Below are 26,341 nucleotides of genomic sequence, written 5' to 3'. Positions count from 1 at the left end.
TTGGCCTGTATCCCGAATAACTTTCCCTTCCTCTCCTCTCCAGCCCCTGAGGATCTGCTCCAGAGGATGTTCTGGTTGCTGCATGAGGCAGGAGGGGAGATGAGGAACGTCCCCCTGTGCAAGCCGGAATCTGTTGCATGAGTGGGATAGGTACAACCCACTGTACGGACCATGCTAAGAGGAAATAAAGCCGTAAAAACTTCTGAATGTAACAGCTGCATTTGAAACCTTTTTTTTTTTTTTTTAAAGTACCTCTGAAGTCGAATGGAATCCGCTCTGGAAGTCCATTCAACTTCCAAAATGTTTAGAAACCAAGGTGCCGCTTCCAATTGGCTGCAGGAAGCTCCTGCAGCCAATCAGAACCTGTGGAACCCATGTCGGATGTTTGGGTTCCAAAGAATGTTTGCAAACTGAAACAGTCACTTCCGCGTTTGTGGTGTTCAGGAGCCAAAACCTTCAACTTGCAAGCTGCTCAGGATCCAAGGTACGACTGTACTTTTATAATCCCCTGTATTTTGCAAAGATGTTAGCTGAGCTGACCACTGAAACGGGACACAATTTTTTAAATAAAACCAAACAGGTTCACTTGGCTTTTTCTTTCAGCCCCAAAGTAAGATTCACTGAGGACATCATCCCGCTTGCCACTCTGACGCCTTTACTGATTATTTGATTATTATCTTGTGGGCTCTCCTTCCTTGGAGGTTTTCAAGCAGAGGTTGGACAGCCATCTCTCCTGGATGCATGAGCTGAGATTCCTGCATTGCAGGGGGTTGGACTAGATGACCATTAGGGTCCCCCCTGTTGGCTGTGTGATCTGCACCATCCTATTCGTGTCTTCTAAGAAGGAAGTCCCACTGAATTCAGTGGGGCTTACTTCTAGGGAAGTGGATATAGGGTAGCAGCCAAAGAGAAGGGGGGGGGGGGGACTACCTTGGCCTCCACAATTTATTTCAGTCACAAATTATTGGAATCTTTCCATGCTCAGAGCTTGTGCATCATTTGCAAGTCTAACAGAAATATTAATTTAATAGACTGGATTGGCTTTTTTTAAAAAATTAAGTTATTTTCCCGAGTTGAAAAGGGATGTTTACTATAGTTACTATGGTAAGGGAGAGGGGGAGGGGCAAAGGATCAAGACTTTCTTTCCTTTTCTGCTGGCAAGGTTTCTGGAGTGACAGATCTTTACAGAAAAGGATAGAAAAGGGGGAAAGAAAAACAGCGTTTGGCAGGAGGCCCTCAGACAGCCAATTTTTGCAGCACTGGAGAGATGTAACAAATCACACAAGCGCACACCCCCCTTTGCATTGTCCACACACGAGATATGTGCAGATACACAAATGATTCACGCACTGAGGGCATCAACTGCGGAGGAGCGTGATAAATACGATCTATCATATGCCTTTCTTCACCTGCACAGGCTCATTAAATAACCTCTGCTGAATTACATCTAGCATTCCAAACCTCTGAGCAACTTCAAGCAGCTGCCTTAGCTTAAAGAGAGAGACAGAGAGAAAAGTAAAACAAGAAACTTGCTGCACAGAGATCTTAAATTTCTTTCTTCAGAAATGTAAAACAACCCCCTCTTTCCCAAATCATCATTATCCGTGAATTTGTTACTTATGTGCCATCCTTCTATCAAATTATCAGGGCCCTCAATAAACTATACAGTTTTAAACACAATAAAACAAGTACATAAAAATAAGCTGAATGCAGCAAATCTATAAAAACAAAAATTAATATACATGGCAGAATAAAATAGATCATCTTTAAAAAAAGTTAATTGGGGGGGGCATTGATTTTGGCTGGTGCCAGAAATCAGTCAAACCTTTCTAGCGACTGAGATTAAGTGGGCTGCAGTCAGTGGAAGCTTATGCCATAATAAAGATGTTAGCCTTTAAGGCATCTTTGGAAGACACCTGAAGGCAGCCCTGGATAGGGACGTTTTTAATGTATGATGTTTTATTATGCTTTTATATTTGTTGGAAGCCGTCCAGAGTGGCTAGGGCAACCCAGTCAGATGAGGGGTGTGTGTGTTACAAATAATAATAAAAATATTGTAACAACAACAACAAGCCACAAGACTGTCCATCCCCTCCACTCTGGGAAGAGCATTTCAAAGCTGGAGTCCCACCACTAAATACGTAATGACTCCAATAACCACTATCACCACACCTGAGATGGTGGGGCATATTTGAAGAAGGTCCTTGGATGATCAAGAATCATTTCACACCTTACAAGCCTGACTCCAGAACAAACATACATTACATTGGTAGAAAAACAGCAGGGCTGAAAAGGATGTGATGTTCTCCTCATGGGAGCAAACAAATTTCTGATGAGATTGTACTTTTGGCTGTAGAAAGTGGTGACTCTGATGACACTTTCCTACTAGACCACACTAATTCTGATGTCCACCACTTCAATGATCTGCATTGGTGTGTTTTTCTGCCCCTTCTTCCATCACTCTGTTTTATATTGTTTTCATTTCTATGCCCCACACCCCTGCTGCCAGCTTGCTCAACTTCTCTTCCTCCAAACTCTCTGCACCTGCATGAAATTAGACTGAGGGTCAGGTACTTCAATGATACAACAGTAAATTGAGTACATGGATAACCTCTTGATGGTTTCTGGTGAATTTCTGAGCATAACTGAAAGTGCCGATTTCAACTTTTTAAAGTCTTCGCTATCTTGGCCGTCATCTCTCAGAAAGTTGCCTAGTCATTAAACTCCTAATCTGAGGACTTTATTCAAGCCTTCCTGCCTCTGGAAGTAAGGCAGGTAGGTGGTGACCACAACAGGGCCTTCTCAGTGGTGGCACCCTGCATTTAGATTCATTGCCCAGGCAGGTTCAGAGGCCAATGTCCTGGCTTCCTTTTTGGCTCCAACCAGGTGAAAATCTTTTTTTCCAGCCATGGGCTTAGGAGATCTATTAGTTTTACTACTTATTTTGTTTAATGCTTGCATATTTTTTTTTACTATTCTGATCCTTGTGTTAATATTGTTTACCCATGTAATATATAATTTAATTTACTCTTTATGTATTGTAAATCTTTTTCAATCCTTCTGAAAGATGTTCCAAAAGCTGTGCCTGAAGGATGGCTAATACATACCTTAAAGTCAAATTCATGTCCCCAAGTTTGTGAAATTTAATTTACATAGAGAGGAGGTGGGATATTTTCTTGGATGCAAAAATAAGCATCCCATTTTGGGAAACAAATATAAGGCCCAATCCTGTCTACAGTTAAGCATGACCCTTCCCCACCAAGTCCACCATCCCATTGTGTTTTGTGCTGGATTGTATCCATGTAGTTCAAGACCGAAAAAACCACTTCAAAAAGTCATACATTCACATTTTTGCAAACATTTGATGGAGTGAGATGGACAGCAGGCAGGCAAGAAGAAAGCAGCAGAAGGGGGCAGTAACGTGGCTGGGCCATAGAGACAAATTCTCATTCAGAACATCTGAGCTTCTAACATTTTTTTCCACATAAAAAAGCAAGCTTTTTGCTGGTATCCATGAGGACTAGGAACCTCTCTCCTAATGTTCAAAGCAAAGATTCTCAGGATTCCAGGTCATATTGCATGCAGATGTACTCTGTCATTCTCTGCTGTATTTTCCCATAGCTTGCCTGAATGTTGTTCTTGTCCACCTTAAAAACAACCCACCCAAACCTGACGGATGAGTGAATTTTTGGCTCCCCTTATGGCAGAGACCTCTACAGCTTTTCCCTTCCTTCTCTCAGCCCCATGGATGCAGCAGGACTTTCTGGGAATTGTGAAAACAGACAGGCTGTTGAAAGCTGATCTTGAGCTTATAAGCGTCATTACTCATCTGTTAAGTTTTGCCTTGCTGGCTTGAAGAGAGAACTCAACTCCCTCCATCCTCAAGTGTTTAAGAAATGGCCGTGTGCCAAGCACCAGCTGAAGAAAATCTTAAAGAAATCTGCCTCCCCTTTCTCCCCCCTGTTAAGTGTGGGCGGAAAAAGTTTTGCTTGGATCGCTGGAGGACAATAAACTAACAGCCACCTAAGCTAGTGGTAAGAATGCTAAGAATTGGATTGCCACATTAGACCAAGGTCCATCAAATTCAGCGAATCTTCTCAAGTAGTGGCTAGCTTTGAAAAGCTCACAAATAGGGCGTGAAAGGCGTGATATCAGATGCTACACATCCCCAGGTTCTGGTACTTAGGGGTGTTACAACACTGGAGACTTTTAAAATATGAAATTTTCTGTTAGTTGTTATGTTGAATAGCTGCTGACATTCCTATTCTCCTCAAATCTGTCTTAATACTTTTAAAAAAACCCACACATTTAATTTTTGTTAAAGCCATATAAGCCTTCACACATAACCACTGACAGTGTAATCTCAATGATCTCTCAACCCTGATGCAGTACAGACACCACTAAGATAACATTTCAGTGATAAATAAGGGCTGGGGATGTGTCTGCCTGCAAGGGGAAAGCAATCTCGCTCCACACCCATCCATGGAAAGCTCGGCCAAGATGCCCCCCACACCCATGCAGGCTATGCACAGCTGTGGGTGAACTGAAAGGCTTCCCGACAATTAAAAAATATATATATATTTATGCAACGTATTGTCCTCTGAACAACCAGAAAAGCAAAATCCCTGAGATAGTCCCTGAAATGGACTAGAAACCAGTAAGTCGGGGGTGGAAACCTTTCTCTGCCTAAGGTCTCCATTACCTCATAGGCAACCGACTGGGGTGGGGGTGGGGGTGGATGGAGAGGACATCCGTGGTGGGCGGGACCTGAGGTTAAAGTGGGAGGAGCAACAGCTATAATGCCTAACCTTTCTAAGATAAGGTACATTCCAGCCACGCAAGAAGCCACAGGTTCCTACACACATCTCTCTCTCGGAGTGAGCCAGCAGAAAATGACACCGTGCCATTTATTAACAACAACAACAACAACAATTGTACAGTGGTACCTCGGGTTACAGATGCTTCAGGTTACAGACTCCGCTAACCCAGAAATAGTACCTCAGGTTAAGTACTTTGCCTCAGGATGAGAACAGAAATTGTGCTCTGGAGGCGTGGTGGTGGTGGGAGGCCCCATTAGTTAAAGTGGTACCTCAGGTTAAGAACAGTTTCAAGTTAAGAACAGGCCTCCAGAACAAATTAAGTTCTTAACCCGAGGTACCACTGTATACCGCCCTATACCTGCAGGTCTCAGGGCAGTTCACAGGATAAAACCACAATATAAAATCACAAAATACATAATCAAAATAAAAGCAAGAACAACCCAATAACCCCCTCCACACACACTCATTTTAAAAGGGCATTGAATGTCAGTCAACCAAAGGCCTGGTTAAAGAGGAACGTTTTTGCCTGGCCACTTGAGGTGATTAGCAAAGACAGTATCTGCACAGACGTGGCTGAGAATCATGAACACAACAACTCATCCCCAGTACGTCTTGCCTCTGAGAAGCAGTTGCCGAGGCTGAAGGTCTCCGTCTCCCCACAGCTGCCTAAGTCCTTCTCCTCTCCAGGGGTTTCCCCGAGCAATCGGAGACTGCATCCATGCGTCACCTCTCCTCCTTCCTTTTCACGCCTCTTCTGGTTCTGGGAGACCAGGGGGGAGGGGAGCTTGTTGCAGCAGGAGGGGGAGACACCTGTGACTCTTCCCCAGCCTGACTCATCTCTGCCTCTTGGCCTCCCTCCTGCTTCAGCTTCAGCCTCTGGACTTCTCTCTGCTACAGACTCCCAGCTCACTGCCCCTCCAGCTTCCAACTCCTCCTCTTCCCAGTCTTCTCCTTCTGACCACTCACTGTTGTCCTACCACCACTCCCCTGCCTCTGAGCCACCTTCTCCGGGTGGATCCCCAGCCGGTTCCTCCCACCACTCCTCCGCATCCAACCAGCCCATAACACCAGGCAAGTGATTGGCAGCATCACAGTTCAAGGACACATTCCTGACAAGCAAAGGCACTCAAAGAAAGGCGCGGGGTAAAGGCTGATAAAAGGTGGAGCCTGGAGGGAGAGGGCCCCAGCTGGCCCCCAATCCTGAGGTTTCCTACTCCTGCAATGAGCACACTTAGTGGAGGTGGTGTGGAAATATCTGCTTGTACAGAAAGGCCGCCTGAAATAAGGAAGCAGTGGTTGCTGGTGGAGAGCAGTCAGCATGTGGACCCAGCTTGAGTTGGAGCCGACGGAAAGGAAATATGCACTCCGGAAATCTGAGCTGCAGAGGTATTGTTTTGCAGCTTCGTTTCTCCCTCTTATGTCCGGAAAGATGGGAGTAAGCTGGCACTTTTGATAACTAGGCCACATTGGAATACTGGGTTCAAGAACGGAGATGTGAGAATGAATGAATGGGCATCAGAAAGGGAGAACCCAAGCAGAACAGATAGTAAATTTTCTATACAATGTGAGGCACAGAAAAAAAGCAGCAAAAGCCTGTTACCTGAGTTTGTCTGCTATAAATATCACCCTCCTCTCTAGCAGCAGGGAAGCAAAGACTCTGCTTAAGTGCCGGATGCTGAGCGAGGAGAACAGGGACTCAAAGTCAACATGCTCGAGCCTCGAGTCAAGTGGTCGGCGCAGCTCTATTACCTGAAAAGGATAAAGAATGCAGCTAATGCAGAGTCTGTTTTGTGCATAAATAGTCCCAGGTTCAACCCCCAACATCTCCAGGTCCTCTCTCTGAAACACTGGAGGTCTGCTGCCAATCAGTGCAAACCATACTGAGCTTTGGTGGACCAATGGTCTGGCCTGGTATAAAGGCAGCTTCCTATGATGGCAAAAGTCTGGTGCCTAAAATCTCACCCGAGGTACTTAAGGAGCCATCTCTGCCTGTTAACATTGACTTCTCTTTGAACTACCACTCTACTTGCTGTCTCACTCTGGTTTTGAGCTTACTTCTGTCCCGGAGCCAGGTAGGAAGTTCTTGATGCTGATGGTTCGGCCCAGAGCTGGAAAAGGAGCCTCCATGACGCTTCTCATAAGGGGCTGTACCAAAGCAGGGGAAATCCCACGCCTTTTCTCAACCTCATCCAAGATCTAAAAAGGCAGAATAGCTGGTAAGTATAACATCTTCTACAAAAGACATGTCCGTTTCATAAGTTTGTCCTCTCCTCTTACTGAGTTCTCACTTCTCTTCCAGTTTTTCCTCTCTCTTTAGGATCCAACAAGACAATCTTTCTTTTAAAAAAATCTAACTTTGGGAGATTCTAATCCAATGATTTCTTGTTTGGTTTTTGTTTGTTTTTTTAAAGAGGAATAGAGGGGAGAGGATTCATAACATATTTCAAGAGCTGTTTCTTAGATATACTTAAGAATTAAACCACAAAAAAGCTGGTGGATCTTAAGAACTTTGGAAAAAGTCCTTACTTCATACCTGCTAATAACTACAGCAAGGTTATCCACATAAGACTTAACAGACATACAGTGGCACCTTGGTTCTCGAATGGCTTAGTTGTCAAACAACTTGGAACCCAAACACTGCAAACCTGGAAGTAAGTGTTCCAGTTTGTAAACTTTTTTCGGAAGTCGAAGTGTTACACTTCGGATTTGAGTGCCACACTTCCTTTCCGAGTGCAACACTGAGGTCTGTCTGTGTTTGCTATTTATTTTAGGGGTTGTTTTTAAAAGTCTGGAACGGATTAATCCATTTTCTATGGGAAAGTAATGCCTTGGTTTTGTAACGCTTTGGTTTTGGAACGGACTTCCGGAATGGATTAAGTTTGAGAACCAAGGTACCACTGTACTTGTTTCTTTGCGAATTGAAGTCCAGGACCACTGGGCTATCGAGAGAGATAATCTAGATAAACGTTCTCATGGAATCAGAACACAGGTGAGGGCAAGTCTCTATTCTCCACCCTGCTCTAAATGATGTCCCACAAGCATAAACCATCATCTTCATCCAGTGCCCCCTTTATGTATAGCCCACATCATCCATCTCCTTCTCAATCTACCTTAGAAAAGAGGTTGAAACATCCAAGACGGCTCACAATGCAGTAAACTTCAGGAAGTCGCTTCCCTTTCCCACTGGGCTTTCAAGAGAGACAGAAAAAAAAACCACCCACACAGATGCACAGTAGTTAACAAGGAGAAACAAGGCGGTGTTCAGCACAGAAGTCAGCTTCCCCCAAACTAATTCCCCTTCCGAAAGCTTGAAAGTATGAAAAAAACATTATTCACGTTTTCTAGAAATCTCATTACTTCTCCAACTGAATGATACTCAATATTGAGAGTTCATAGCATCTTAAAGATATGTGGTTACTTGGGTCTGGTTGCAAAAAGGAAACTGTGGTACTGTGATGAAATACTGAAAGCTATAATAATAACAATAATAAAAGTGTGAGATAAACATATGAACAGTTTGTTCTGGACATTTCCTTATCATCACCAACACCAGATTTATAGCACAGTATCAAGCAGCAGGAGCAATTGGTGGTTTTGATACTTGGCTGGAACATAGTGTGTCTAGCTTAACCTAGGACAGAACAATTACAGTGGGTTGTATCCAACCAAGTTCTTCTCAAGAGCTGACTCACTGAATTTAATGGACCTAAATTAGTCATGTCTATTAGTGCCAATGGCTGTACTCAAGAGTATGACTAACAATGAACAGGACCCTGTGTTTAATCGGTTCAAGGAATCTGATGGCTTTGCTCACCCCCCCCCCCAATAATCCAAAATTAGGGTGCAATTCAAACTCTTTTTGCATCAGGTATCACAGCAGCTCTGGGGGTGGGGAGAAGCTGCGATATGATTGTGTCGGGCTGGATTGCAGCAGCAGCAGCAACTGAAGGCTGGTACAGCAATCTGCTTCCTCCTCTTGCCTTCTAATCTGGCTGGTGTGCATGGCAGGGGCATGGGTGCGAGTGTTGCCCGGCTGCTCCATTAAAGCCATTGGGCAGAGGTTGAGGTGAGGATTGAACCTTGGAAGTTGATTCCAAGAAAGAAAAAAAATTAACATATTCCATGCACCACTGATAAATCTGGAAAAATGGTTTCTGTTTTCTCAAAGAGGATTACACCCTAAAATATGTAGCAGATCAATTTCATTTTAGATTAAAAAGGAGGCAGATTCCAGGTACATTTGGTGGTAGTGTAAACTTACAGAAAGTTTTTTTAAAACTATGGTAATTTTAATAAAGGATGTTACTGGGTGTAAACTTCTGTGTGATCCAGAAGGATTTCTTTTGAGAGTCTTTGAAAATGCAGTCAGTGAAGTAACATTGGCTTGTTTCAAACTAAACACTGCCAAGATTGTTTGGGCTTGGATACCACGATGAGCTGTGGCTAACCAAAAGTAGAAACAAGAGCTTCCCAACTCCTCCTTGCTGCACCAGAAAAGGAGAGGGCGGGGGGGATAAAGTAAAAAGGTAAAGGACCCCTGGCCAGTTAAGTCCAGTCAAAGGCGACTATGGGGTGCAGCACTCATCTCACTTCAGGCCGAGGGAGCTGGCGTGTGGCCAGCATGACTAAATGGCTTCTGGCGCAACGGGACACCATGACAAAAGCCAGAGCGCACGGAAACACCGTTTACCTTCCTGCCGTAGTGGTACCTATTTATCTACTCACACTGGTGTGTTTTCAAACTGCTAGGCTGGCAGAAGCTAGGGCAGAGCAACGGGAGCTCAGCTCGTTGCGGAGATTCAAACCTCCAACCTTCTAATCGGCAAGCCCAAGGGGCTCAGTGGTTTAGACCACAGCGCCACCTGTGTCCCTAGCGCTAGCCTGAGGGAAGGTGGGGCTTGTCCCCCTCAAAATAAAGTTTGGCCTATTTTTACATCTAAACACAGCCATTCTGCGGGCAGATTTGTTCAGTTACCTTTTTCACTTTGGAAAAGAGGTGAGTGTTGACAGCACAGAAGGGTTGCTACCTTTTTTGATACCGTGCTGTTTTTAGAAGGATTTTCTTTTTATTATTCTTAAAGATAGTTACCAGTAGCCTTCTGCAGTATCCAAACCTTCGACTGCCATCTTCACTAGTCAAGACAAATGAGAAAGTCTCACTGAAAGGACAGAGATAAATAGATGATAAAATTGACTTCTGCCTTGACAAGGCTTTCTTTTACACATACTTTAGTAGGAGAGTTGGGAAACCTTTGGCCCTCCAGATGTTGCCAAACTACAACTCCCATCATTCTTAGCCATGCTTTCTGAAACTGCCCTTCAGATTGCTAGAAGGGAGCTCTATGTTTGAATGCTAGGTTGGTAGAGGGAGTGTACTGGGATATCTTGTCTTTCTTACAAGTCGGTTAGGTCAACATAAACAGGACCCAGCTTATCTTCACAACAACCCTATGAAGTAGGTGAGGCTGAAAGATCGAGACTGGCTCATAGACACCCAGCAATCATCATGGATGAGTGGAGGATATTAGCCTGCATCTCCAAGCCTGAAACTGTCACCCTGAGATGGGGAACTCATAGCCATGCAGAGGTTATTGGTCTCCACCTCCCATCAACCCCCAGCCAGCATAGCCAATAGCAAGGGATGATGGGAGTCGTAGTCTGGTGGCAACTTCTAGAGGGCCACAAGTTCCCAATCCCTGCTCCAACCACTACACAACTCAGGGGATAAAGGTTCCAGGTTGGCCATCTCTACCACGCCCACCTGCAAGCTTCCTAAAGGTTGGCCACTTGGTTGTGCTAGATTAGGTGGTCTTCTAACCTGAATCTGGGGCAAGACAATTGTTTTGGTTTTCTCTCCTTGGCCTTACATAAAGTGAGCTTGCTTCTCCAGCTGGTTTCTTCTGTTTGAGCCTCACTGTTCCCCACTGGGCAGCACTATTTTGGATGATGGGAAGGTGCTATTAGTGGGAGAGAGAGAGGGGAAAGAAAAAGAATCTATGATGCAACTTGCCTGCTAAACTGGCAGACGGGTGTCCAGTCTTTAGCGTCAGGGAAGCAAAACTGAGGGATGGCTTTTAGTTGGTCCTCTGCTTCCCTCATGAATTTGAAGGAACGTTCAAGCTAGTGGAAAAAGAAGAGAGATTAGTTTCAGATTAGTGAAGAAGAGAGTGAAACAGCTTGAACAACTGTCCTCTCTACCCAGCTCTGAGATGAAACAAAGAGGTGATGGCAGAGACTGAGCTTCTGCCTGGACAGCTGCTTATCCAGTGTACCTGACCTTTGTGTATTTTCCCCTCCAGCTGCCAACCAAAGCTTATGGAGTCTTCCATGCAGTCAGCTTCAAAATGCATCAAGTTCCTTGGTGCCATCCCTACCACACCATCAGAGGTAACGCTAACATTTTAAAAGCCATACCTTCACAGTTAGGGTGCTTGGTGATCTAAGAACAGAGGGACCTGCCTTACACCAGGTAAAGACTGTTGGTCCTCTGTGTCCAGTGCTGTTTTCTCTAAGAAGTACCAGCTTTCTAAAGGCCTCAGTCAGAGGACTTTCCCATCACCTGCTACCTTGTTCTCTTTAACTGGAGACAAAGGATTGAAACAAGGACCCAGGGCCAGATTTAGGTTTGATGGGGCCCTAAGTACTGAAGGCAATGGGGCCCTTTATATGTCCAGCTGTCCTTTGTCAACAACAAATTGCCACTGTTTCTTTGTGTTGCATATATGCTAGATGGTAATTTATGGACCTAATAAGTATCTAAAGCCATTTGCACATAACAAAATATGTATTTTATCAAAGTAATTGTTGAACTTATCTTATATTTTGGAAATGTACATCCACTTTTTTTCCTTTAAATGTTTTTGGGGGCCCCAAGAGAGTGGGGCCCTAAGCTACTGTATAGCTTGTTTAGCTTATACGTAAATCTGGCACTGCAAGGACCCCTTACATGCGAAGTATGTGTGGCTCTATTGGATCATCCCCTCTTTGGATATTTCCAACCATATCTCTGAAGCAAGTACTTCTCACCCCAGGAAAAAGAAAATCCTTCTAGTTTCTCTGTCCAGCTACCAACTTGAGGTGGCCAAAGTCTGCAAGAGCACCTTCACTCACACGGCCCACCTTTAATGGAAACTGCTGGGTGACTTCAGGGACATACGGGGCACAAGCCTGCTTCTTGTGCAACGAGACCACTACAAAGTACTCAAAGAGTTGCCTTTCTTGGTACTCGATGAGATCCCGCTCCAAGGTTTGGTATCTGGGGGCTTGTTTCAGGCGAGACTTCACATGAACCAGGCGCTGGCTGTGAGCTATACAAAGACAGGCAAAGGAAGTCAGGTGTGTGTCACTGTTTTGCATACTTAGTATTCCCATAATGCTTTGCAGTCCCCTCCACCCCTTTTCTCAATGTATTCTCCATCATCTAAAGGGTTTGGTATTACTTCATGCCATGATGAGGACACAAAAATGTCCAAACTATGCCACAGAACTGTAAAGCGACATTATATGGCGGGCAAAGATGAAATGTAATATTAGAAGTCATTGTACATTGTACATTGAACTTTGTGGTACAACGGGAGAGAGAGAGAGGGAGAGAGAGAGAGAGGGAGGGAGAGAGAGAGAGAGAGAGAGAGAGAGAGAGAGAGAGAGCGCAAAGTGACGTACAGTCGGACGAGTCAAAGCATGTCAGGAGTTGAGCATGTATATATTTAACTGCATAATTCAAGATCATTTTCTGAAAAGAAAAATATAAAAGGCTAGAAATATTTTCTGTGTTGGTTTAATGGTACCATTAATTAAAAAAAAAATTGGTTGGATTCAAACTATGTTCATTGCAGTTAGTTGTTAATATTGCAATCAATGGGCCTTAATTACAACTTACTTTTCACATTGATTTCAGTGGGCCCTACATGCAAGTCGCTTAGCTTGACCCAACCCATTAAGTCTAAAAATTATTAAATAAAACAGGCATATTAAACACCCCCACCCAAATGTGATTTTCCCACGCTCCGATCCTTTGGCAGCCCCTCTCCCACTTCATTATATGTGTGCGTGCACCCAGAAAAGAAAATTAAGTCCAAATCCAAAATATTAAGGTAGAACCTTATTTCCACCTTATCAAGGTTGTAAACCTGAATGCATGCACTCAGGAGGGAGTAGAACCCAGGGAACATTCTAAGACTTATTTCTCAGTAGACCTGCACAGGGATGCACTACACATGAGTTGCAAAGATAATGAGCTTCTCTGCAAACTGTGATTCTGGAGAGCAGCACTGGCTGTGTAACTCTCAGAAAGCTAGGTAAATTGCATGTTCATTTTTACTGTATCTGAATGTCTATGCAAGCACAAAAAGAAATCTTGGTGCCTTAGGGAAAGAAAGAGTCTTGGGTGTAAATCATTCCTCAAACCCTAACTTCCATTGCAAAAATCTCTCTCCCTTTTGCTCACACTCCTGTTTTCTTACCTTTAAGCTTCTCTTCAGTGTCGCTGTCCGATTCGCTATTCTCATCTGTAACTAGCAGAAAATAGAGAGGAAGAGAATAAAGATCTTCTACACTTTACAAACAAAAATAGTAACTGCCTCCTAAATCAAAATACAAATGTCCTTCAAGTCACTCATTTCCCTGAATTTTGTGGTGCAGCCCTCCCTCCAACCAAAAAATGTGTACAAAACTGTGTAATATTAAAGTGTGCATAAAGATGCACATAGAAGTGAAAATAACATACAGAAAAGCACATTGGGAGAAATGGCTTGCAAAAAAAGGTGTATGCTAGGCAGTAACTGCACACAAAAATGTATATAATGAGAAGGACTTCCTTAAAACAAATAAATCAAAAACTGATGCAGAAAAGTGCAGACCTGAAGTTACAATTAGAAAACTGAGAAACTGAAGGTGTGTTTGAGTGTTTGCCAGAACAGGCATACACTCAAAGTGGGGGGGGGGGGCTGGGACACTCCCACAAGCCCTGACCCCAACATCCTCACATGCATCACACCCCTTATTAGTTCCTGACCATCCCAGTGATGAGTGGAGAAGATCCACAGGGAGCTTCCACTTGCATTCATTTGAACACACGCCAATGCCTTTAGCACTCACGAGCTTTGCTTATCCCCAATGCGCATGGGTACTTATGTGCAGGCTGCCCCTGCCCACAAATACAGAGCTGGCAGGCTCAGTGCATTAATGCACCTTGAGAAATAAGACAGATTTGTCCAGCCCTTTCAGCTATTTAATATTAGAAATAATGCAGGCAGTGGGGGGTGGGGGGGTGAGAAACAAGAACAAAACCACAATGAACCCCCAAACACAGTTCAAGCAAACACCCCAAAGCCTCTCTGTCCCTTCCCTACAAACTTCCTCTTTACCTCTTCCTGAGCTGCTCTCTGTGGACTGTGACAACCTCTTGACTCGCTTCTTCCCTCTTCGCGCTTCATAGATGGCATTGATTTTTAACACCAGCTGCTTAACATAGAGAAGAAAAGTCAGCGTTTTCTCCATCCACAAGTCAAGATAACTGAAAATCCTTCCTGCTTCTTTCCTCACAGTTATTTTCCTTTGGCCCTTTCTAGCCTTCTGCTCCAAGTATTCTTTCTCTTGGTGAAAATCTTCCACAATTCTGTATTTTTTATTTTATTTTTTTTAAAAAAAGTAGTGCGCAAGTTAAGCAAATCTTAGAAAAACATTTAATCCACACAGCTAATTTGTAACATACCTTTAATCTGTAAATTTGGGATGTGAAACTGACTCTCTCCGGTTTGGTGGAGGCAGGCTTACCAGGTGCATTTAACATGTATATTTTACCTTCCTGCACATATTATTTAATGTACATTTAACCTGTATAACTAATTTGGAATGTGCTATTACTTTGGAGGTAATTTTCTTCCAATTTAGACTTAAAGTAATGGATCAAGGGCCTTCTTTATACATCACAAACTTTGATTCTTACCTTAGGTCTGGTATGGGGAACTTGTGGCTCTCCAGATGTTGCCTGAGAAGAATTCCCAACATCCCTGACCATTGGCCTTGCTGTCTGGAGTTGATATGAATTGGAGCCTACCAACATCTGGAGAGCCACCAGTTCTCCACCTTCTGGCTTAGGCACATCAGTCATACATCCTTTCACAAGACTGGCTCAACCCAAAGCGGGGAGGGGGAACATGTGATCCATTTTACATCCACAACAGGTAGTTATTTCAATAGCAGTCAACTTAAATTTACTTCATCTCACAATGATCCATAAAGTTTTTGGCCTGGCCCATACGGAGTGAACAGAAATTAAAATTCCAAGCCCTTCAGCATATGCTGTTAAGATTGATGACATCATATCCATATGCTTATTCTCAGTCTTCACTATCTGCCTGCCCCTGCCCTAAAAAAACAACAACCGAGAGAGAGAGAGAGATTGTCTGTGCAGGTTACCTTAGGAATTTTTCTCCTCCTCTTGCCATTTTGAGTATCACCCAAGGAGAAGAAAGTATCGTCAGGGCTACTAGGGGTGGAAGGGGGACTGATTCTGGAAGGAGAACATGTCCCGTCTCGGTTTGATTTCCGTATGTCTAATAGCTTGAAACTCCGCCGTTCCGAATTCTGCCGAAAGAAGATGGGCTTGGAGAGCAGCTGCGGAGGCCAGACAGGAACAGGGGGAAAACAGGCGGCAGCATTTAATTGGAGATGCAGCATTTCTCCACGGCAAAAGTAACTCCACGGCAAAAGTTACTCCACGGCAAAAGTTCCAGTTTGCATACAGAAGAAATAGATCTACTGATGATGCTATTTCCATCGCTGTCCATACTGTACTGAGTCATCTAGAACGACAGGGAACCTACGCAAGGCTGTTGTTTGTGGACTACAGTTCTGCCTTCAATACAATTCTGCCAGACAGGTTATTTCTTAAAATGACCAATTTGGGTATACATCAGAAGATCTGTCTGTGGGTAAGGAATTTCCTGACTGATAGGCCGCAGACAGTGAGAATGGGCCCTTACTATTCTTCTACTCTAGTATTAAGCACAGGAGCCCCTCAGGGATGTGTGCTAAGTCCCTTTCTCTATTCCCTGTACACATTTGATTGCACCCCACTGTATAAGTCCAACACAATCATCAAATTTGCGGATGATACAACAGTGGTGGGGCTCATTAGTGAGAACGATGAGACTGCTTATAGGAAAGAAGTACAGGGGTTAATTAAATGGTGTAAAGAAAACAATCTTATGCTTAACACCAAAAAAACCAAAGAACTCATAATTGACTTTAGGAGAAAGAAAAGTGTATTTTTACCATTGCACATAAATGGCGAGGAGGTGGAGAGGGTTGGTAGTTTTAAATACCTGGGCATTTACATCTCTGAGGACCTCTCATGGACTGCAAATATTAATATGGTTGTGAGGAAGGTGCAGGGGAGGTTGTATTTCCTGAGAATGCTCAGGGGACTGAATCTATCTCAGCACCTACTTCTGTCCTATTATCACAGTACCATTGAGAGTGTCTTAACCTATAGTATATTATCGTGGTATGGGAGCAGCTCTGAAACGGATAAAAAAGCTTTACAGAGAATAATTAAAATTGCCCAGAATGTTATTGGGCTCCAACTACCAACCCTGGATGAGATCTTCACGTCTCGCACTTTGAAGAAGTCACACAATATCCTGAGAGATCCCACCCATCCTGCTCACAACTTCTTTGAACTGTTGCCTTCGGGCAGAAGATATAGGACAATGAAAACACGAACCACACGCCTTCTGAATAGTTTCTATCCAAGAGCTCTGATTGCACTAAATAATGATCTCAGGGCCAGTTGCAAGAAATAGCAAGCAGGGAGTAGGAAGGAATGAGACAGGTTTTTAGGTTATGTTATGTTTTTAATAGGTTATGTTACATTCTGGAGTATGATATGTTTTTATAGATTATGTCTGAATAGGATGAGAGTGTTGGAGATACGTGCAAATGTGTATGTGAACCCGGTCTTTGGGTGGGTGTTTGATTTTCGTTGTTGTGTATACTGTGTATATACGGACAATGACAATAAATTTATCTTAACTCCCACCCCAAGCGGGCAAAGCAGAAACGTTAGTTATAATACTTCTTGGCAGATTATCTCTGGCCTAATAAATTTCAGCAGTTATTTTGATTTTCACAGGAAGGCCCAGCAAGATAATAGGAGAGACTCTGATTCTGCATAGTGACAAACTCACAGCGGAGCCTCATCCTCATAGGAGAAAGAACTCTTTTTGCTTGTGCAACGCAGGCTGGCAAGCCTTGTAGCAGCAGCAACAAAAAAAGCCAGCAAAACCAAGCAACCAAAGTCATTTGTATGGGAGAATGAAAGAGCTACTGTACCACATCGGACCAAAAGTAACACGGGCCAGTAGTCTGTCAGGCTGTGGCCATTTAACAATTGCTTCAGAGAAAAGTTTAAGCAGCCCTGAAGTTGCATATTTAGGGATTGCTACATTCCCTAACCCTGTCATTTAGCGATTGATTCTACCCAGTAATAATAGAGTGGTCTGGCACCTGTTTGTGGGTCTTCTGATGTTCAAGTCCTGGGTTTCGACATGGGAAACCCAAATGGGAATCCTGGCTTAGCCATGAAACTTACTCAGCGACCTTTGGAACTGTTGAAAGGTTGGTGTGAGCATAAATAAGCTCTCTGTGTACTGGTAACTGCTCCAGAAATTATTCCTTTCCATTCTCAAAACCCCAAAACCCGAGGGAACAGCAAGCCTCATCTTAATCTGGGGAACAGCAGCGGGGAAGAATTATTATAAGATGACAGCCAAACTGGAAAAAAACCTCAATGAATGCTATGGGTACTTAACTTGGTTTCTTTGTTAATGAAAGCAAACAAACAAAAGACTACTTTTTCAACATTTTGGGGAAATAGCAATACCTTTTTGCAATAACAAGATTGTTTTGCAATCCAATGGGTGGCATTTCCAGGCTAAAGAAAGGCAGGTCTTTGAAAACATTTTGTATGGAATCATCTCTTCCCACTCCTTTGAACCGCATATCCATATATGTAACAATAGTACCAGTATTGCAAAGCCTCTTTTTACAAGCTTGCAACAGAGATGGGCTCTCAATTTCTCACCACTTCTCCCTCCTGGCTGTGCCTTCAGCCTCATCTTTAGTGCAAGAGGATTCCCATCCCCCACCCCTTCAGTTAAAACACTTTGGAAAAGACTGTGGGTGTCCGCTGCACTCTGTGCAGCACCTAGCACACTTTAACAACATCAAACTATGTTGCAAGGCATCCGGCAACCCGCACATCTCTATTTTGACTCATCCAGGGTCCAGTTTCTAAATCTGATCCATGTGCCTGGGGTCTGGAGCTCCTTGAGTTAATGACACTGAGCTAGATGCCATGGTCAGTTTCCTCAGCAGCTCACCCCCCACCCCAAGCCTGCAACTGGCAGTGAGCTCAACAGAGTCTCTTCTCCAGACTTAACAAAACCAGAGACTGTGATTGCCAGCTTATTCCCAAAGAGAAACAGATTGCCTCTCCCCATGCAGCTAGGAAGGTCTGCATTTCCCTGTTCAACTCCTATATATCACCCACAGGACAGGTAGGAATTAGGACACGTCCCAACACAAAGTTTGCTCCCTAGATGACAACAACTTATTACGATGTGCTCCAAGACACTCCACCCAGGTGTGTCCTGTGTGCCCATATTTCCTGGACTCCCAGAAAAGTCAGTGCAATAGCACAGCTGCAGCAGAGCATGACTCTCTTGCTACTTAACAGTTCAAGGGCAGCTCCCAAGTGCCCTTATGCTGTCTGTACCAATGGAAGGTTTCCCACATTTTTGCTCTACTGTCGGTCATTCACTTTACTACTTTATGGCAAGGGCGGCCAGGCTTCAGCTTTGTGAAAACTACTTCTGCTTTTGTTTTTATAAGAAGACGGAGATCCGCCAACCAGAGCCAGGAGCAAAAGACAGGCGCATAAAATTTTGAAATTATGAGCTTGGGAATTTGCCCTGAGTCCCAGAAGTGACCTTTGCTCACAGTCCTTCCACACAAAAATGATGACCCTCCCTTTTGGTATTTCAGCATGATAAAGGAAGGGGTAATTTGTGTCATTGCTATGGTTAAACAATGAGGTTGCAGAAATTCTCGCTTATCTGCTATAAGTCACACCCTGGTATCTACCAGTAGAACCCAATTCACCTTCTGCCCACTCCTCTTTTATGCCCACTATTTTGCCAATTGTTTCCCCAGTAGTGATGTTTTCCCAGTAGTGATGTATGGAAGTGAGAGCTGGACCATAAAGAAGGCTGATCGCCGAAGAATTGATGCTTTTGAATTATGGTGCTGGAGGAGACTCTTGAAAGTCCCATGGACTGCAAGAAGATCAAACCTCTCCATTCTTAAGGAAATCAGCCCTGAGTGCTCACTGGAAGGACAGATCCTGAAGCTGAGGCTCCAGTACTTTGGCCACCTCATGAGAAGAGAAGACTCCCTGGAAAAGACCCTGATGCTGGGAAAGATGGAGGGCACAAGGAGAAGGGGACGACAGAGAATGAGATGGTTGAACAGTGTTCTCGAAGCTACCAGCATGAGTTTGATTAAACTGCGGGAGGCAGTGGAAGACAGGAGTGCCTGGCGTGCTCTGGTCCATGGGGTCACGAAGAGTCGGACACGACTAAACGACTAAACAACAACAATATTTTGCCAATAGTTAAAAAAGAGAAAGAAAACAACCACCGCCAATAACAACCCCAGGCTGTTGGTGAAGCAGGGTAGAAAAATTAAAGATGGCAGTGTCACAGGAGTAAGAATTGAGACAGCAGTAGAATTAGAATGCAGAAATAGGATGATTCCCACCAAAAGGGACAAAAAAGGAGCAAACAACCCACAGCTTTGTAACAAAGTGCTTAGAAGCCTAGAGACCTCAGATCGATGCTAGGCAGCTTGTAGCCAAAGAGAAATGCCGACAGGTTTAAAAAAAGGAGGGGTGTTGTGTCCCATTTTCCTAGCACCATTCCTTCCCAACCACATTAACACAGTCTCTTATATGATCTTGTAGTGTTCTTGCATGCCTTTGGCTGTGGGCTGCTAAAGGCTGCCAATTAAACCCCACAGTGAGAGGGAATCCAGAATGCACCATCCCAGAACCCATCAGGATTCAAGAGACATGGAATTCTCTCTCTCTTAACATCACAGAACTCATTGGGCATGAAGTAAACTACACCAGGGAGTTAATCCAAGACAGGAAAGCACATCAGAGGGTGAATCGGTAATCTTGTTCCCTGCAGGGCATCCATTTTCTCACCACTCTGCCTTCACAATGCCAGCCAAAACATATAACTTTGGGGCACTGGGTTTTCAAGTCACACTGGTTAAACCAGGATACCTTTGTGGGAGTGCCAGGGACCGAAGATGAAGGAGACGCTTGGAAGTTCAGGACACATTTCTTCCCCAAGCAGCGGCTATTTGTCTCAATATCTTCATAGGGGTTCTCTTTTGCTGGTGGATCTGGAATAGGAAGCCAGAGGCAGCAGATAATCAGCACACAACACTGTGAGCCTTTCAGCAGCTCAAGGAGAACTTGGGTGCTGCCTTTACCAGATCAGTGCTTTTAAGATCGAGGTCCAGCTAGTCTTTTCCCACCCACTACGGGCAACCGGAAGATTTATCATTGGACGGTTTAGCATGTTGCAAAGTATGTGAAGCTTCTCCCCCGCCATTGCTTAAACTCTATGCATGGAAAATCTTCACCTGCTGAATTTATGTATGTTGAGCAACTGTACAAACAACCTGGAAGCACTGACGTCCAGTGCTTCAATATACTATGGCCACAATCCAACACACAGAGTCAAGTGTGCTTAAGTCTATTAATCTCCACTCCTCTGCCTTGGATTGTGGCCGGTACTTCAAATGCAAGACAAACATGAACAATTCACTCAAACCCCATTAACTACTCCGCAACAGCATCAGATCTAGTGTATCACTTTTGGATCATCTTTTAGCTGGGGAGTAACATAAACATCCAACATAATCTATGCCGTGTGTGTGAGTGCATATACCCTTTTAGATATGTTATGTACATGCAATGTTATAATTGTCAATATATATTCTTCTGCTCTTACTACTTTTCTATTACTAGTCGAAATATAGTGCCCGTGTTGTAATCTTGTAATGTACATGATTTCTGCTGGCAAGGCAATTCTGAGCTTCAACAGGAACCCCGTCTCGTCCCCCCCGCCCCCCAACACACACACCCCACTCGTTACACACACAACAACTACTTCTAACAGAACACTGCCCTAAATTCTGGCTGCTCTAAAATAGACTTTAACATAAAGTTAGGAGATCAAATGAACTGAGATTTAACTAAAAGGTAAAGGTACCCCTGCCCATACGGGCCAGTCGTGTCCGACTCTAGGGTTGTGCGCTCATCTCACTTAAGAGGCCGGGAGCCAGCGCTGTCCGCAGACACTTCCGGGTCACGTGGCCAGCGTGACGAAGCTGCTCTGGCGAGCCAGCGCAGCACACGGAAACGCCGTTTACCTTCCCGCTATAAAGCGGTACCTATTTATCTACTTACACTTAAGAGTGCTTTCGAACTGCTAGGTGGGCAGGAGCTGGGACCGAAAGATGGGAGCTCACCCCGCCGTGGGGATTCGAACTGCCGACCATACGATCGGCAAGTACTAGGCACTGAGGTTTTACCCACAGCGCCATGCGCGTCCCTGAGATTTAACTACTTAGGTCTTAAATATCAGGCTGCCCACTCAAAGTTGGCCATCACCTGCCTCTGCTACCCAAATGCCTACCTAAAATATCTTCATAGACATTTTCCTCTGATAAAGTGCGCGTTAGGGCCAGCTTGGTCTGGGCATACCAATCTACCCGGCCATTCTCGGAAGAGGACTGCAACAAATCTTCAAACTCATAGGACTTCCTGTGGCATTTGTGGGGTAGAGAGAGAAGCACAGCTTTTAATAAGTTGACATATGAAATACTATTTACAGGTTCAGTCAGCAGGGTAGGAACTGCATCTTCACACATTTGTCTCATGTTAAACCACGACTGTAAAGGTTCCCCGCCCCCCAGATACTGTAGATCTAATTTCTGTGATCTTAAATTGTTATAAACTGTTTTCAACATTGTGTTTTAACTGTTGTAACCTGTCCTAGGATGAAGGGTGGGTTGATAGTTATGAGCCACCCATGATCCCCACATCTCTCCATTCTTATATCCTGGCACATCTTTCCTCCTTGAGCTCCACCACTCAAAGATCTCTTGTTCACCCAAAAGATTCTGCTCCTTCTCCCTTGTTCTTCTATGCACTTGGAACTGCCTCTCAGAACACCTGCATGATGCCACCTCTTTCCATTCCTTCAAGTCACTTCCCCAAATCTAAATGTGTCTTGAAGCCTTTGGTACATTAGTCTGCATACTCAATGAAATACATCCACTTGGTTTGTCTATTTACTCTGCCTCCATTTCTTCCCGGTTGCCTCCTAGGTGTATTTAGACTGCTAACTTCTCAGGGAAGGGACCCATCTTCTTGGTACTTTAGTGAAATGCCATGTATGTTGATGGGCAAGCTAACATAAAACGAACATAGGTCAATTTGATGCACTTGAGTCTGCTCTGTGCTTTAGCTGTGATGCAGACCAATACTGGATCAGGAAAGGTCAGGGAGGAGCTTGCATCTCTTTACAAAAACCTGCTTAACTGTTGGAGAGCCATGGAGTTAAATGGTTCCTTACTTCTAGGAGTGGCCTAGTTTAGAGGCCCTCAACCCTTCTGGGCTGAAGGCAAAATTACAGATTGCACCATCGACCATCATGTTAACTATAGCCCTTTTGTTGCACATAATAGGTAATAGAATATAATCACAGAATTTGAAAGGACCACGAGGATCATCTGGTTCAACCCCCTGCAATGCCCAATGTGGGGCTCAAATCCAGGGCCCTGAGATTAAGTCTCAGGCTCTACTGACTGAGTTACCCACTATAAATAGCCCTTCCCTTGCCAACTGCTTTCCTCCCCCGTCCCACACTGGAAATCACCCCCTCCCCCAATGAACTGGTTTCAGCAGGATCTGTGTCTCCAAGTTACACTGGGGTCTGGGGTTTAGGTGGTAGGAGCAAGGAGGGAGCAGCTAGAAAAGCAAGGGTTACGCAACACATCTCCAGCCTCAAGGGGGTTAAGTTCAAATATAGGCTGGATCTCAGATAGGCAGAGAGAGGCCTCTGCACAGTTCTGCTAAAACAGGTGTAGGATTCTTTTGGTCCTAGATGTTGCTGAATTACAACTCCCATCAGCCCCAGCAAGTGTGGCCAAGGGCCAGGGAAGATCACAGCTGCAGCTCAGCAACCTCTAGATGAGCAAAGGTTTCCCATACCTGGCCTAAATCCTTGGGCAGCCTCTGTCAGTCAAGATACACAATGCCAGGCTAAATAGTCACCTTGGGTTTGGGGGCATTGGACTAACCCTGTTGCCCTCCAGATCTTGTTGGAATGAAACTCCTCTTGTTGCTGACTATTGGGGCTGGTGGAAGCTGGGAGTCCAAGAACATCTGGAGGGTCACAGATCAACCACCGCTGCTTGAGAAGTTCATATGCATGAAACTTCAAAGAGGGAAAAACGCACTGAGTCCTCTCTTTCCATCAGTTTACAAACAAAAGCAGAGTGTGTGCCACTCAATCCCTTGCCAAACTCTCCCTCAAAGCAAACTAGCGATTCACCATATAAACTGGTTCTCCAATTTATGCTCTATTTCCCTCCCCCTCTCTCCCCCATGTAGGTTTTCTTGCACACAGTGAAGTCTAGCAGAAAATCAGTCTTGGCACGCAGCAAGCCAATTCTGATCGGAATTGAACCCCAAGCTTTTTGGCTGCATCGAGCCACATCAAAATGCTGACCATTATCAAATGAGGAAAACACATACCTGGCCAACAGTTTGAAAGGAATCAACACATATTGGATGTAGGACTTATATGAAGAATTCCATATTCAGCAGTTTAAAACAAAAAGTAGGAATGATACCTGTGATCCGTGTTCGCCTTATGCTTCCCATTCCTCAGTCTTCTGCTGACGGCCGAAGGAGGGGGTGAAGAAGGGAGGGGAGGAGGTGGAATAGAAGGCAGAGGGGGCAAATTTCGCTTATTCCTAACTGGCGGAATCCATCCCTCTTCGCCCTCGTGCTTGAAAGTCCGCCGAGGCTTGGGCAGCGGATTGATAAAAGGCTTCTTATCAAGCAATCCTGGCTCTGTGTAGACATTTTCCTCATTCCCGGGCTTGCATTTTGCACGGGACGCTTTCACCTCTTCCAGAGTCCCAAAGATAGGCTCACCAGCTTCGGAGTCCCAGCTGAGAAGCCGTTTCCCGAGCTCCGTCCGGCTTTCCTGGCCTTCAGAGGGACTCTGCCCCTCGTCCGCCTTCTCTTGCAGGCAGTGCGGGGAATAGTAAGTACCTGGCAACTGGGGCTGCAGCTCTGCCGATGCTCCTCCCTTCAAGGCCTGCTCCAGCTTCTTGACCTGACTCAGGACAGACACGTTCTCCTTCTGGACCTCTTTCTTCCCTTCCTTCAACTCGGTGCTCCTGCCAGTGTTGTATGCGGGTTCATCTTCCTTCAGCTTCATGTCTGCTTTCCTCTCCCCAACACATTTCAGCACCCCGATTCTCCTCTCGTTCTCTTTGCTTGCGCCTTTGCATTCCAGCTGCCAGTTTACAAGCCTCTTGGCGTCCACGTCCCTCACCGCTGCATTTTCCCTGGTCATCTTCTCCACCGCGCCCAAAAACGAACTGAGCTCCTCTTTAACTCCTTGCTCTTCCTCCTTCCACGCCAAGGCAGGAGACAGAGCTTCCTTCTTGCCTTCCCACTCCGAAATCTTGTCCTTGATACTCGAAGGCTTGCTTTTCAAACTTGCTTTCCCAACAGCCCGCAGGCTTGGAGCACCTCCCAGTTGCTTCCTTATAATCTTGCTGCTTTCTCGGATGTTTAGTTCTACAGAAGGGTCGCCAATGATCATCTTGGGACTGAGCATGTTCTGCTGAATGCAGTCTATCCTCGGATCCAACATCAAGTTCTCCAGCGCCTTCAGTGTGCTCTCTACCACAGGAGATGGCTCTGCTTTCTGTACCAGTTTGGGCGTGATGGTAACAGTCTCTGAGCACTTCCTCTTTGAAGGCCTGCACCAAAGGTCTGCTTTTGTGGTTGTATTATTTAGACTTTTAAACCTGCTCCTATGAAATGAAGGTAGAAAAATTGGCAGAGGAACTTTACCTCCACATTCCTCGCTCTCTGTTTGGTCATAGTATAACTCTTAACCTTCCTGAAATCTTCATAGGTTTGCTCTCCTCTCTCTGCCTTTACTTTTCCCTTGAAAGACTTGCACTTGTGTACTCCCACCCCCTTTCCTCACTAAAACAACCTTCATCGACCAGGCATCCTCCAAATGTTTTGGACAACAACTCCCATTAGCCCAAGCCAGCACAGCTGTGCTGCCTGAAGCTGATGAGGGTTGCAAAAGTACAAAACATCTGGAGAGTGCCAGGCTGCAGTAAATCCAGCTGCATCTTTACCTCACTCATCTAAAAATCTTAATCATCCAATTTCATTCTGCATCTCCCTCCCATCTCTGCACTAATGTGAGCCTGTGTTTTGAGACTTTAAGTGGGTTCTTCAGATCAACAGAATCCCATTTTGTGTAGCGCATGTTCAAAACCTTTCCACAAGCTTGCTAAAAAAAAAAAGGTATTGCTATAGCAGTACACTGTGTGCAGCTAGCTTAAGGGGTAAAGGTAAAGGTAAAGGGACCCCTGACCATTGGGTCCAGTCATGGCCGACTCTGGAGTTGCGGGGCTCATCTCGCTTTACTGGCCGAGGGAGCCGGCGTACAGCTTCCGGGTCATGTGGCCAGCATGACTAAGCTGCTTCTGGCGAACCAGAGCAGCACGGAAACGACGTTTACCTTTCTGCCAGAGTGGTACCTATTTATCTACTTGCACTTCCTTTCGAACTGCTAGGTTGGGAGGAGCAGGGACCGAGCAACAGGAGCTCACCCCGTCGCGGGGATTCAAACCATGGACCTTCCAATCGGCAAGCCCCTAGGCTCTGTGGTTTAGCCCACAGTGCCACCTGCATCCCTAGCTTAAGGGGTACAGCAGGCCATATACACATTATGAACCAGCTGCTTCCTCTCTCCCAGCTATTCCTGCCATGTATTTTACTTATAAAAAACCTTACTACCCAACTTTTCATCTCCATAGTGGTATCTCCAGGGCTATTTACAGTGACAATAAGACAATAAACATGGGGAGCAGCTACCATCACTGACAGATACTAAAATTAACCTCTACCCACTTTATAAACAGAAGTCAAGTCAACAGAACATGTCACCGAAAAGTGCATGTAATTAAAAAAACCAAAACATTTGACATCTAGCACACCTACGAAGGAGGGATGCAGCAAAGCAGAAGGGCCAAAGCTCAGTGGTAGGACATTCGCTTTGCAAGGAAAAGATCTCTGGTCCAATCGCCAGCATCTGTAGATACAACAACCTGCC

At 44.8% G+C, this 26,341-nt stretch overlaps 1 protein-coding gene across 4 annotated transcripts in view; it reads right to left on the bottom strand.

Annotated features, from left to right (window-relative positions):
- DENND2A (DENN domain containing 2A) overlaps nt 1–26,341 on the bottom strand; it is a 66,707-nt gene that overhangs the window by 12,138 nt on the left and 28,228 nt on the right. The window contains exons 3-14 of one of the 4 annotated variants that reach the window (XM_081023964.1): nt 23,820–25,019; nt 21,596–21,723; nt 20,173–20,294; nt 15,240–15,437; nt 14,186–14,282; nt 13,283–13,333; nt 11,931–12,127; nt 10,827–10,940; nt 9,910–9,975; nt 7,931–8,008; nt 6,876–7,016; nt 6,421–6,569 (exon numbers count right to left, since the gene is read on the bottom strand). In XM_081023964.1, the coding sequence (XP_080880090.1) occupies nt 6,421–6,569; nt 6,876–7,016; nt 7,931–8,008; nt 9,910–9,975; nt 10,827–10,940; nt 11,931–12,127; nt 13,283–13,333; nt 14,186–14,282; nt 15,240–15,437; nt 20,173–20,294; nt 21,596–21,723; nt 23,820–25,019 (2,541 nt within the window). The remainder of the gene's footprint in view (nt 1–6,420; nt 6,570–6,875; nt 7,017–7,930; nt 8,009–9,909; nt 9,976–10,826; nt 10,941–11,930; nt 12,128–13,282; nt 13,334–14,185; nt 14,283–15,239; nt 15,438–20,172; nt 20,295–21,595; nt 21,724–23,819; nt 25,020–26,341) is intronic. The other 3 variants (XM_081023966.1, XM_081023965.1, XM_081023967.1) reach the window with 3 other exon arrangements.

Source organism: Podarcis pityusensis (genome assembly GCF_964106645.2).
Source record: "Podarcis pityusensis genome assembly, chromosome: 10".
Lineage (NCBI taxonomy): Eukaryota > Metazoa > Chordata > Lepidosauria > Squamata > Lacertidae > Podarcis > Podarcis pityusensis.
The sequence above is the reverse complement of the archived record's forward strand: the minus strand, read 5'-3'. Positions and strand labels throughout refer to the sequence as shown.